General features: G+C 41.2%; 1 protein-coding gene across 1 annotated transcript in view; it reads left to right on the forward strand.

Moving 5' to 3' along the window:
- Positions 1-14,547, forward strand: part of SIM2 (SIM bHLH transcription factor 2) — a 52,897-nt gene that overhangs the window by 33,325 nt on the left and 5,025 nt on the right. Inside the window, exons 7-10 of the mRNA XM_085304736.1 lie at positions 2,996-3,102; positions 8,353-8,500; positions 10,178-10,346; positions 11,392-11,800. Of these exons, the coding sequence (XP_085160862.1) occupies positions 2,996-3,102; positions 8,353-8,500; positions 10,178-10,346; positions 11,392-11,800 (833 nt within the window). The remainder of the gene's footprint in view (positions 1-2,995; positions 3,103-8,352; positions 8,501-10,177; positions 10,347-11,391; positions 11,801-14,547) is intronic.

A 14,547-nucleotide genomic window follows, 5' to 3' on the forward strand; every position in this document is an offset into this window, starting at 1 on the left:
AAGACGACAAGCGCACAAAACCAAGATGATGTGAAATGACTCATTCATCCCTTTTTGAACCCTTGGATCTTCTACTATATAGTGATTCTTTGTATAGTGCAGTTTAAGATACCTTGAGGGGAAGAGGCCAGTTCTCGGACARTGTAATGGATTTGACTATTGACAAGATGGTCAGTCTTTAAAAATCCCTGCGTATGAAGCATTATGTGACATGCTTTCWCATTTCCTTGACATACTGGATTTACAAGAAGCAGAAATGGTATTCGTGTGTAATAGTGGAAAAGAATCTGTATCCACAACAGTGAGGAAGTTTTGCATAGTAGGTCAGCCATGCAGGAACATTCTCTTTCTCYGTGCTAAGGCCAATGAGATAGTGAGCCATCAGCTGCTAGAATACAAAGAGCTAGTTGTTTCTGGAAACCTTTTTTTTGGCATGCTTTACTTAATGTAACTGCTACAAAGAAGCAGAAGGGATTCAGCAACATGTCTCTCCATGTGGAAAAAAGGAAATGATGTGCCTAAGAGGAACTGCCTGGAGACTGAAGTGTCTTCAGAGGAGACAGTTTAACCAGAGGTGTTGACAGGAGTATAGACAAAACCAGTACTGCTGTATAGTTTTGTTTACCAAAGAGCAGATGTATGTCGTCTCTGTCCACACACAGGGCAGTCTGGGCTATTAAGTGTTACCAGAGCTCTTTACTCCTCCAAATGAGCAAACCAAATTATATTTGCTCCCAGTAGGGATGTATTAGCAAGAAGACAAAAGTGATTCTGTCTTACTTCTGGTACCCGTWCAAGAGAAATGTTGCTAGATCTTTAGAGGTAACAGTTAGAGCAGCCAGGCCAGTATTCCACTATAGGAAGAAGCAGTTAAGTAAGCTTTTCTGTATACCTAGTACTATGTGAAACATGCAGGAATTGATTTATCACAGTCACTGGAATAAGGAGACAGTCACTTCCACCTGAAGAGATCTGCAGCATCTGGTTTTGGTGGTGCAGCTCATGCATCCAAGTGTTTTAAAGAAGCCTAGAGGGCAGAACTGATCCTTAGGGAAAGCTGTGTTTCCTTCTCTATGATGTGCCTTGTTACATGCGAAGAAGTATTTCCAGAGCTCAGGCTGCCTTCAGTGGCTTTCTGAGGGGTTGTTCATGTGTTAAGGTAGTCAAGCAACTAAGCTTAGCTCCAGATTAGAACTGTTCAAAAGTTGAGGTGATACTTTTTGGCCCTTGCGAAGACTAACTTCAAAGTGAGGCTTCACTTCCAGAAATATTCACACCTGGCTTGGGCTTGGGCTTTTTGTTTGTTTTTTGGATTAGCTGTGCCTGTACTACCACCTTGCTGTGATTGCACTGAAGTCAGAAGAAGCAGTGAAACCAGAACAGGACCTTATACCAGTATTTCAGCATGCTGGTTGGCTTAAGTCAGAGTTTAGGCCCCTGAAATTGTAAGCCAGGAGGGACAGGGCAGAGTGTGGAGGATAAACTCAAGCGTGTGTTCATGTAGCCTCCTGCAGAAAGAGAGCACATGTGTTCACTCCGCCTTGGCAGACCCTGAGGCAAAGGCATGCAAGGCTTTCCCAGATGCAGGAATGGTTGGGGAGGTGTGCGTATATTTGTGCTGTATGTATAATAAATCAGATCATGAAGGCATTTTTTTTTCTGATTTCCTTCTGAAGAACCTCCCTGCATCCAGCTCTCTCCCCAAAAGAATGTAATTACAGTCCCCAGTCAACAGAGGGTTGATATGATTCCTTAAATGTTAGGGAGATAATAAAATACATAGTAAAGCARAAAAAGGGCAAAGCTTATGCAATACCCAATGACACATGTTGCTTGTGAATGTCCTGACCATCCCCACTGGCACTGGCATAGTACAAAGAGATGTTAGGCATATGAACTGGATTCCTTTTGGATGAGTCTAAACTGGAAGACAACCTCCAGGAGCATGTCTGAGGCACTCCAACTACTACTGAGCTTTCAGTTCACAGGCCTAGACTAGAACTGGTCCCAAGTAAAAAAAAAAAAAAGTATGGCGATGTCAGATCCTCAGCACCAATTGTTTTAATTTACAGATCTCCTGCTAATGGACTATGGTGCTTGTTAATGTAGACAAAGGCAATTGATGCCTTTGTATGGTGTCTCTGTTTTGCATTTTTAGATGAAGAAAGTCCAGGACAGCATAAACATTCCCCAGCAACACTAAGTAAACAAACCAGATTATGGCTGGTTTATACAATGTGCTTTAAGTGGATAGTAACTGTGCTAAATAAACGAAAGTCCAATTTGACCCATAAAGTCTGACTTCTCAGATGATTTTTTTAGGTCTGATCCAGTATAGGTGTGACTTCTGTAGCATGGTTCTTTAACATCTATGGAGATGCTGCTGTTTCAGATTTTTTCTCTTATCCTATTTCTCTCATTATGTGAGGAGATTTTTCTGAAAGTCTAACTTCAACCTTCTTTTTTTTTTTTCTTTTTTTTTTTTAGCTTGTGATCTTTTTAACTCCTTGTCCTTTCACATTCTTAGCTGGAATAAGCTCCTGCTTCCTTCTTCTATTAGGTGCTACCCTGAATTAATTTGTAGACCATGATCACAGCCTGTGTGGACTGACATACATGCTATGCTTGTATGTTTACAGAAGCAAATGAGAATTTGACAGCAGTACACAACAGTAATTTTATTGTTTCATGAATGGCTCCTCAAATGGATCCTTGTGCAAAAGATCATGCATGACAGTGGCAAAAGCCCAAAGCTGAAATAAGTAAAAGGACTCTTTTTCCTGCTTGTGTGTGAGGCAGGCCAGGGAATAGCTACACCTTGCTTTGGCTGGATTGAGAGGTTTTAATTTCTGGTGAAGGTGAGGATTCTATTTCCAAAACTAACATTTTGTCCTACAGTTTTTAAGTACTTGGTTAGTTGGCATAATCAAATGTTAGATTAATGAAAATGAATGTCCCTAGAGATTTTACTTATTATGCAGCCTTTCTTTTTCAGGGTAACTGAATTAACTGGATATGAGCCTCAAGATCTGATAGAAAAAACTCTTTATCACCATGTTCATGGCTGTGATGTATTCCATTTACGATATGCTCATCATCTATGTAAGTAAAAAGAAAAATTAGACTGAAATGTATTAAGTAGAGTGAGAAGCTTTTCAGACAACAGGCACTATGCTGGAAAGGAGGGAAAGCTTTCCAAATCTGGACTAGAGCTAGATTTTTAAAAGTGCTTGGCTATCACTTAAGGAAACCAGCACTTTTGCAAATAAGCTAGATATTCAATATGCTGTGCTTCTGAAAAATGTATCTGGCTACTTTTATCTCTCTACTTAAAGGACGTGGTCTCTTTTGAAAATCTGGATGTGATTCTGGGTGTTGAACTCTTGAAGGAAAAAAGACAAAAGAGCAAATGAATGAGAGAGAGGGGGGGAAAAAGGAAAATCTGGACTATTAGCCTCTTTTGTTTTAAAAAAATCTATGCAACAGCTCCCAATTCCCCTGAAACATGTTGATAATATTTAGCCCGTGATTGAAGTGAATGCAAACCCCAAAAGTCTTGAAATGAATGTTCATTAATAGCATGTGGATGAGGTTTGAAGAACAGAGTGTCAGGRAAAAATAATAATAATTCCCCATCTGCTAACAGAGACAGTAATCATATCTTCAAGCATCTGGATTTGGGAAGTAGTTCATTCAGTAGCATATTAATTTGAGAAGCAAATTGAGGGAATAGCTGAACTCTGGATTTGGCTCAGTCTGCCACAGACCATATGATACAAAGATGAAATCCAAAAAGAAATGGTAGTGAATTTTTTTTTCAGATTGTTCTTGTAGGCTGAAAATAATCAGAATCAAATCCTTCTTTTAGGCTCCTCTGAAGGAGAGGATAGTCAGTTTTTCACCTGACTGTGTGATATTCATGAGGATTTGGAATATAAAGGAGGATGTAACTGTATTTGGCACAAGTCAACCTTGACATTCCAAGCACCAAATACTGTTGATGGCAGTGGTGCTACACTTGGGAAAGCAGAAGCTGATCTTTGCAGCAAGTTCATACTAACTGAAAAAACATTGAAGGCTCTCGGCAATAACAAATTAAAAACTAGAACCACCAGGATGCATTGTAATGTCCCCTTATGAGCAGCATCCTTTTTTGTAGGGTTAGTCTCTGCATCCAGCTGTGACTGCTGACCTCTACAAAACATCACTTGTTATTTTCACAAGACTATTTGAAATACCTATGTTAACCAGTAGATAGATGATTCCAATATAGCCACAATCGTCTCTGGAAAACAGTTATTTTTAGAGCAGAGTCATGGATAGCTATGTGTAGGTGGTAGAAGGCTTGTACTTTGGTCCCAAGTTTTATCTATGCATGACTGGAGTTTTAGTAAAGAGACACATCATGCTTACTAAATTACTGAGTCTCCCCCCCCMCACACACACACCAACCCTCAACCAAACAGAATAACTGAAACCAGTTCTCTAGATACTCTACCTGAATTACACAGATAAAGCATCGTAAAATCTAAAAGCTCAAGAAAAGTGTGAGAAGATGAATACAAATTTATAAAGGTTTTGAAGCAACTAAATGCCAGGAAGATGAAAAAGTAATGGCAACAGTGGGAACAGTGCAGAATTGTGGTCTGAATACCAAGTAATAGTAATTATTGAAACAGATGTAAAGTGTACAAACTTCTGTGTCTCTCGGGAGCCACTGTTATAACTCCCTCACCATCCATCAGCAAATGTCTGAGGAACCSAAATAGTAAAAGGCTGGTAGGTTTGACATACCATTCCATAAAGCAATCTGATGATTAAGTGTTATCTGATGATGAAATCTGGACAGAAACATCTTACACCTAATGAAGATATTAAGAAAAAAAAAACAGCCCTAAAATAGGATAATGAATTACTCTTTCAAAGAGGAAAAAAAATTTCCAAAGTGAAGACCTAAAGCAACAGAACTTTAATTTAGGCAGCATAGAGAGCAAAACAAAGGAAACAGTGAGGGGAGCAAGCTAGAAGGGGTATAACAAGAACATCAAACTATGAGGAAAATGTAAATGTGAATATTTGCCTAAGGTGTGCTGGCAGCAAACAGAGTTTCCTGTTTTAAACATTTGATTAGCTTCCAGCTCTACGAAAAAGCCTCTGAAGTTTGAACTAGTGTTATTTATTTCTATAGCRCCGTCAATATACACAGTGTTTGCTCTACAACTAGGGAAATGTGGCCACACAAATAATGTGTCCCCGCCTAAAGATCTTGCATTATGAAAGACAGGATGAGAGAAGCTGTTCTAATACAGACAAAATATTCTTCTGGCCTTAGCTAAATGCTTTAATTTGTACCATCTTCTCTCTGTGATGAGCGTTTTGTGCAGCCTACATGTTGTAATGTCGTTGCTTTTCCCAGTAAACTTTTGCAAGAGTCACGTCTCTGTGCCTTGGCAAAGCAAGCCACGGCCCCAGATGATGTCGCCACCAAACTGCTTTGCTGTTTTCTGAAAGTCAGCCTATATTTTTATAGAACCTATCTTAAAGCAGAGCACGGTTCACACTCTGTCCGTGCCATTGAATCTTCTGTTACTCCCCCAGCAATCAAGCCTTCCAGCACAGCTGTGCTATTTTTTTTAAGAGGGTAGAAGAGCTGTAGGGTCTGCTAGTGCACCATTCACTGCCAGCACTGCTTGAGGGCTGACCTCATTGCCAGACTTGCTAGACTGTGTGTGCCAGGGTAGCTAAAACAATTACTGCTGCGAGTATGGAACCGAGAAGCCCATTTCTCTGTAGTGGCATGCTTAGGTGCCCGCTAGGAACTCCTAGCCACATGCCCGAGAGCTGGCTGGAACCGTTTAAAATAACCCTGTGTGACAGACCAGAAGGGCCAGCCCAGTCCTTTTTCAGCTTGCCTGCTAAGCCGAGTGGGAACCACAACAGAGGAACACCCAGTTACAAATGGCACAGCTAAGAGCCAAGGCTAAAGCCACTGAATCCTCCCCATTTGATTGCAGCGGAGGCCACCAAGAAGTCTGAGCCTGCACAGATTGTCTTGGTAGTGGATTTTCCTCACCCCCACTTCTGAGGTTTCCCATCAGCATCAAACAGGGTAATTTAACACAGGGCCAAAAGGAAATTGACTTCATTTACTGTATCGGAAGCACAGCTACTGTCCTGCAGCCAAGGTCAGACTTTCCCCAGATTGCTAAAAATGCAGGAGACACAGAGTCCTCCCCATGTCCCAGGAGAAATATTGGTTTATCCATATAATTAGGAAGGAAAGCTGAGTACTGTAGTCCTCAGTGGTTTTCACATCTTTTAAAATATTGTCTTAACTGGAAAGCTTAAACACAGATTTGAAAAAAAGAATTTTTTTTGAGATGAAGAGAAAGGGAAAAAATCAAAACTAATCCCAAAACACATGAAGAACTTTTCTATATCTAGATCCATTATAGCATTAATTTCTATTTTAGAAGAGTGAGTAGCAAGACATACTGAATTCAAGGCAAACCTACCCATTAACCGAGCACAAAGACTTCATTTTGACAAGCCTAGACCACTACATATATGTATACATATAATGTACATATATAATATACATATATGTGTATATATAAACATATGTATATATAAAAAAGCTGTTGGATGATCTAGGCCAAAAGGAAACGACCATTTGCTAGAACTGGACTATTTGGATTACGGAACATCATGACACACAGCAATTAAAGGGCATACAGTTGATTACAACATGGAACGCAGCTGATTACTAGTTGATCGTAGTGGAGGAAGAACTGATACTTCCAGAAAGACTTGTCTATAATCATTTTTTAAGAGCCTGATTTTCTCTGGAAGACTTACCGGATTTGGGAAAAAAAAAAAAGGTTTAAATGTGTTGTGATTTATGTAGATGGATAGGAGAGTAAGCAGCCCAGAGAGATGATCCATATGCTGCAGACTTAAACTTAAAGGACCTTTTACCAAGAACGAGAACTTTTGCTGTTGTATTTCTGTCAGTCTTCTGCTGGGCTGTTCACATTGTCAACATTGTTGTGGTCTCAGATTACTATTGGAATTACTATGCCCTAGCACCCCCCCCATAACAACTGAATAATTAATAATCATGTCATTAATTGGCAAACAGTAAAGAAAAACAGGAAGATTGTGCACTCTTGTTCCAAATTTAATATTGAAACCATCCCTGTTAGAAAAATCTATAAATACTAAGGCCATATATTTTCATTTTAAGGGGTCATTTGCTCCACTAGAGTTGCCTGAAAGAGCAGACTGTTTGACTGGCTTATTATGTATCTGCTGCTGCACCAAGCATGTATCATAAGAGAACAAAATTACATGAACTTTGCTAGTAAGTTCTGTGTAGTACAAGCTTTGCATTTGCAAGCAGTAATTCCATTTCTTTATTGCGTATTCTACAAAGCTACAAAGAATTGCTGCTATTGATCAAGTTCTTTTGCAGCAGTCTGAGTATAAAAACCAGTCATGTATTTCTTAATTTATAATAACTGATTGTATAGAAGAGTAAGAAGGTGGCTAGAGAAATGCTTCAGGGTCACACAAGAGAAAAGAGATCTTTAAAGGCTAGGAGTTATTCTCTTGTTGTGAATCATTAGATAAATGCCTGGCAGTGAACCAGAAAGATTTGTGGCTAGATTAAATATTTAGAGATGCTACACAGCTTGTGTTATAGCATAGCCATATGCCAAAACATCTTTGTGAAAGAGAATCCAAACCGGTGTTCAGCAGATTTACATTTCTAGTGAAATCTATCTGGTAGCTGATTCACCTCTCTGGCCTTATCTTTATTTGTATGTTTAAGAATCAAATAATGTTTTAATTTTGCTCTTTTAAATCAACCTTAGAAGTGTAGAGCTTACAGAGGAAAAAGCAACATAGCCTGAAATGCAATGCAATACACGCAATAATTCTCAAGCTATAAATGTCAAAAAATACTTCCAAATACGCTGGAAAAATTCATTCAGTTTTGTCTGTCTCAAAATTCTTTTGCTGCCTTCTACTTTTCTTTTTCAGTTAAAAAATTAAAATGATTAAGTGTTTTGTAGAATGTAAGCATAGAAGAGCAGGGTAAACTGGAATAGAGGGAAGACAAACCTAAATAGTCTGGAACATAGCATTTGTAAATGATGAGGTGACATTGTGAAACCATGTGAAGGAGCAGGACAAATACCTTTGCAGCAAAGCTACTTAAAGTTTGTTGGGAAAGGGGGATTTAATGGAGTGGGAGGAGAGAAAAGCCCCCCCCTCTTACACATAAATCTCTTCAGGAACTGGTCACAAGTTCAAGCAACATGAAATGTATTTACATTGTATTTACAGTGTTGGTGAAAGGCCAAGTCACAACCAAGTACTATCGACTACTGTCCAAGCATGGAGGCTGGGTTTGGGTACAGAGCTATGCTACCATTGTGCATAACAGCCGTTCATCACGGCCTCACTGCATAGTGAGTGTCAATTATGTCCTTACGTAAGTCAAAATACTTTGTACCATTACATGTTATCAGTAATTAATTCATTACTAATTAAATCATTTAGGCTTGCTATTTTACTGTCTTCCAGTATCATTCTGTGTTTGCAAGTTACAGCCACTTTCCTTTCCTCATGTCCTTCCCCTTCTAGTTACAGAAAATAACTACAAATAGCACATTGCACAAAAAAAGAGCCAGTATTTCTTATGATTTCCTTGCAAACCAGAAAACTTGTGCTTCAGCGTCACTGAGTATTTACTGCTGATGGAAATTTGTGTTAGACTTGTACCCCAGCTCTGCAACTGGCATCAGAACTGCACTGTGCTAGGTACTGTCAAGACACAGTGAAAGCGGCTGCTATCCAGCAGAGGTCACAGTGTCAGTTTGCGATAGATAAATGGTAGAAAGTGATACTCCTTTCAAAGACAGGTGAATTACCAACAATTCCCTTGCTTACCTTGGCTTCCACAGATACTCAGGGCTAAATTACATTCTCACAATGGCAAGTAGCTCCCACTGAGCTTGTGCATGCACAGTGGCTTAGAACTTCAGCTTACAAATTCTATTTCAAGTCATGAAGTCATTATGAGATTCCTATCTTGCTATAAACCTGTGTTTGCATGTTACAATTCTGTATCTACTACCCGACTTTGAAGAGTTAAACTGTATGAGTTGAGCAACCACAAGAGTGTTTCCTTAACCTACTGTGAGTCAGCACTGAGCTCTGGACTTATGGATTTATGCTTCCCTCAGTCCTGTAAAGATATGCAGCAAGCAGCAGCACTAAGGACTCAGTCTTGCAACCTRCTTGGGTCCAGTGAGTTGGGGCAAGTGATTTGGGTAAAGAGAGGGAGCTGTGACAGAGATATAACTGCATATCCTTGAGTTGAATTTAGTTCCAGGCTATTTATCAACAAAAATGAGTTCTAGATAGGAAATGAGAGAGAAATAACTTTTCTTCCTAGTTACCATTTCAGAAATATGCTCCACTGTGACTGCTGACAAAACCAAAGGAGACGATTTAATCATCAGAACTATAGGAATTAATGTTGCTGCAGATGCTCTACAATCTTTCTTTAATTTGATTCCTAGCCTCTTTTGTATAAAAATCTGCCCTGTCTGTGGGGCAGGTAAAATGGAATAAAATAGGAAAGAACATCTAGAAACTGTCAAAAACACATTGCAGCTCCTATGGCATGTTACAAGCCCTATGGACTAGAGAGGAGAGAAGCTTGCTCCTTTTTCTGTCCTTGGAGCAAATTGTGAGAGCTGGGGAAGAGACCAGTTCCTGACTGAGGAGGAGGCACTTGACTTGATCTATGTCTTCCTATCAGATCTTACTCACAGCTGTAGGGACTGTGAAGTGCAAAGCAATGCATTGCAGCAAAATACAGGGTGCCAGAGATAGCTTAAAGAAGAAGTTGGCACAGCTTAGATTCAGAGAGTAGGGAAATTTAATATGAAGATGTTTACTATGTTCCTGATGGAACACTGGTGGAAACAGAGTTAGATGAAAAATCTGCCTCCTAACACCTCAAACCAGAACCCCCAACTAATGAAAATCTAGGAAGAACGAAAATGAAAACATTGTGAAAGATACCATATATTTCCAAAGGAACTATTTTGGATTTATGCAGTATGTTTGAGTATATATTTACTGGACTGTTCTTTTGCAGAGATATTGAGTATAAGGAACTTCAGTTGTCACTGGACCAGGTTACCATTTCTAAGTCACAGTTTTCATGCAGAAGCTCAGCATCTACCTCACAGGAAACAAGGAAAATAGTAAAACCCAAAAGTAATAAGATGAAGGCAAAACTCCGAACAACACCTTACCCACAACAGGTAACCTTTTCAGCAATATTTACCTACCAGTTGTTGTGGTAGAGCTCTTGGGACAGGACCATCAGAAGCTGAACTTGCTGTAAAACTGACAATAGTATGCTCTGCCACAGGTAGGTCAGAATACAGCAGGGCCCTTCTGTTCTTGGGTGGACAGCACAAACAGTGCAAATAAATAATCTCTGGGGAGTGATGCAAACACAGAGACTTTTGAATTATGGATTATGTAAAGTACTTGGAAAACAATGTATTTTTTTAGTTAAAAAGAAGAAAACAATGTACTAAAGATAGCTGCACTGTGAAAATTTGAGCTAGTGTGGAATGCATTTTGTTCATCATTGATAGACAGAGTTCTTTGTCACGTAGATGTAGGCAGTTTCCATATGCTGCAGAAAGATTCATGAAAAGAAAATGTAGCACACAGAGCACTGGAGCAGGACTTAGGATATCTGTCTCTGGATAAGCTGGAAGCAGACACAAAAGGAAAGTAGGGAGATTTCCCATAATACAAGTTCAGTGGGGTTGATACCAATCAGGAGACATTCTAGGACTTCAAAATGAATACTACTGTTAGTATTAAAATAGCACTAGTCCGGAGAAGAGAGTAGAAGAGAGGAGGAGGAGATCATCACGATAGAAGATGTCTTCCTACCATTCTGAAGCTTGACATGCAAACAAACTGTCTTCAYCAAATGCAAATCACGTTCTGCAGCTGCATTTATCAGTGACGTCCTGTGCTTTGCAAAAAACTTAAGTCCTCTGATATTTACAACTGCTTAAACTTACTGACTTGCTGAAATCCAGCCGTGCAAAATTATCCAATATGCTCTTAGCATTAGGATGTCAAAATGTTTTTTTGTTTCTGTGTCAAGTAAAGGTAAAGTTATAGTGAAGATAAGGAACTTTGGATCCACTGGTGACCCAGTTCCGTTTCTCAGTAAGACTACAGTTCAAGGAGCCCTGGCTTTGGGCTCCTATATTACATGTTATGTGGTTTCATATAAAAGTCATTTAACTCTTCTCCTCTCCTTTTTCTTCTTTCTCCCAGCAATACAGCTCATTCCAAACAGACAAACTGGAATGCAGCCAGGTGGGAAACTGGCGATCTAGCCCTGCAGTGAACGCTGCCACCATTCAAGAACAAAACTTTCATTCAGAAAACAGTGAACTTCTATATGCCCCATCATATAGCTTGCCTTTCTCTTACCATTATGGACACTTCCCTGTAGATTCTCATGTCTTTGGTAGCAAAAAGCAAATGTTACCTTCTAAGTTTGGGCAGTCTCAAGGAGCACCTTGTGAAGTTGCACGATTTTTCTTGAGCACGCTGCAGGCAAATGGAGAATGCCAATGGCATTATGCCAACTCCTTGGTACCCAACAGCCAGTCACCATCCAGAAATCTTTCTGATCAGTCAGTGAACATCGTCCGGCATAATCTTGCACAGAGTTATGAAGGTGGGTATGACTTCAAAAAAAGAAAGAAAAGAAAAGCAGTGGGCTATCTGGAAAAGATTTGTAGTTGTAGTTTGAAAATAGGAAATACAAGATGTTTAGGAAATGTAGAAAACCAGGAACAGTGAAGTATAACATCCAGTATGTTTATAGAATTTACATGTTTATCCYGCTGTTCTTTACCATAAGCACTTCATTAGGAATTTTATCAAAGCATCACTTGCAAAAATGTATCCGTCAGAATCACTTTTAGAACAGGGCAGAGATACAAACTCCTTTAATACTGGCATAGTTTGTCTTCAAACTTTGCACTGGCAGAGTTGCTGGGCAAAATTACTCAGGTTAAGTTATTGCTGCAGTCAGAAAGAAACAAATGTACCTCCCATAAAAATTGAGAAGTCTTTGCCTTACAGTTACTGCAGTGAATGTCTAAATGAAATGCACTGTCTTCCTGCTTTAAGATGTCCTCAATTCTCCTTCCTCATAAGAACTGCGTTATCTCTTTATACAGATGGTCAACTCAAATATTTTGAAGGAAACACTGAAGACATTGGGTTCTCTGACATAGCAACCTATAAGAAATACCATTGCAGAACTATAAAGTACGATGTAAACTTGCTGAAAATACACTTTAATCCTTAGATCTCAGACACATTGCATCTATCACTGTTGAGCATAGAATCATAGAATCAGTAAGGTTGGAAGGGACCTCTGGAGATCATCTAGTCCAACCTCCCCGCTCAGCAGGGGCACCTAGAGCATGTTAGACAGGGATTCATCCAGGTGGGCCTTGAAGATCTCCAGAGAAGGAGACTCCACAACCTCTCTGGATAACCTGGTCCAGTGCTCCGTCACTCTCACAGTGAAGAAATTCCCCCTCACTTTCAGGCGGAACTTCCTGTGGTTCAGTTTCTGCCCATTGCTTCTTGTCCTGTCACACGGGACAACTGAAAAGAGTTTGTCCCTGTCCCCTTGACACCCTCCCTTCGGGTACTTGTGCACACTGATAAGATCCCCCCCCCCCAGTCTGTTCTTCCCCAGGCTGAACAGGCCCAGTTCTCACAGCCGTTCCTCATAGGGCAGATGCTCCAGCCCTCGGATCATCTTCGTAGCCCTACACTGGACTCTCTGCAGTAGCTCCATGTCTCACTTGTCCTGGGGAGCCCAGAACTGGACACAGGACTCAAGATGAGGCCTCCCCAGGGCTGAGTAGAGGGGCAGGATCACCTCCCTCCACCTGCTGGCAACACTCTTCCTAATGCACCCCAGGAGACCATCGGCCTTCTTGGCCACAAGGGCACAATGCTGGCTCATGGTCAAYYTGYCATCCACCAGCACTCCCAGGTCCTTCTCTGCAGAGCTGCTCTCCAGAAGGTCAGCCCCCAGCTTGTACTGGTGCCTAGGGTTATCTTTACCTAGGTGCAGGACTCTGCAGTTGCCCTTGTTGAACCACAGGAGGTTCCTCTCCACCCAACTCTCCAGCCTGTCCAGGTCTCCCTGAATGGCAGCACAGCCCTCTGGTGCGTCAGCCACTCCTCCCAACTTGGCATCATCAGCCAACTTGCTGAGGAGGCACTCTGTCCCCTCATCCAGGTCATTGATGAACAAGTTGAACAGGATGGGACCCAGTGCTGAGCCCTGGGGGACTCCACTAGCCACAGGCCTGCTGCTAGACTCCGCATCACTGATGACAACCCTCTGAGCTCTGCCTTTCAGCCAGTTCTCAATCCACCTGTCTACTYGTCTAACCCACACTTCCAGAGCTTCTCTAGGAAGATGTTATGGGAGACAGTGTCAAAAGCCTTGCTGAAGTCAAGGTACACAACGTCCACTGCTCTCCCCTCATCTACCCAGCCAGTCATTCCATCAGAGAAGGCTATCAGATTGGTTAAGCAGGATTTCCCCCCAGKGAATCCATGCTGATTACTMCTGAYCACCTTCTTCTCCTCCATATGTCTGGAGATGACATCCAGAATGAGYTRTTCGATCCCCTTTCCAGGGATGGAGCTGAGGCTGACCAGTCTGTAGTTGCCTGGGTCCTCCTTCTTGCCCTTCTTGAAGACTGGAGTGGCACTGGCTTTCTTCCAGTCCTCAGGCACCTCTCCAGTTCTCCAGGACCTTTCAGAGATGATGGAGAGCGGCCTGGCAACAACATCTGCCAGCTCCCTCAGTACCCGTGGGTGCATCCCATCYGGGCCCATGGATTTGTGAATGTCAAGCTTGCCCAGAAGATCTCTAAGCCTATCCTCCTCAACCAAAGGAAAGTCTTCTTTTCTCCAGACTTTCTCCCTTGTCTCTAGGCTCYGGGATTCCTGGGGGCTGCCCTTAGCAGTGAATCCTGAAGCAAAGGCAGCATTCAGTATTTCTGCCTTCTCTGTATCCTTCGTCACCAGGGCCCCCACCCCATTCAGTAGCGGGACCACATTTTCCCCAGTCAGTCTGTTAGTATGGGCAAATAAATCCTAATATAAAAAGTCAGCAGGGTTCCACAGGAATATTGTTAAATCTGTTTGGGAAGAAAAATCTCAACAAAAAAATGTAAGCAAGTACTGGCATTTTCCRGTTTCATAATACATGCATACCTTCACCATATATTTATGAACAGGAGAGTGGAGTTCTCAGGCCAGCAGTGCTTACCTCTGATTCTGCTTCTTCTACCTAAGCCTCTGTTGCTGAAGTTGGAGTAGGTGGGCCCCCCCTTTTTTTTTTTTTTTTGAGCAAGGACATGTTTTGAAGGATGTTTAGCTATT

The sequence above is a fragment of the Rhea americana genome, unplaced genomic scaffold (assembly GCF_003343005.1).
Source record: "Rhea americana isolate MKP2758 unplaced genomic scaffold, rheAme1 scaffold_101, whole genome shotgun sequence".
NCBI classification, from domain to species: Eukaryota; Metazoa; Chordata; class Aves; order Rheiformes; family Rheidae; genus Rhea; species Rhea americana.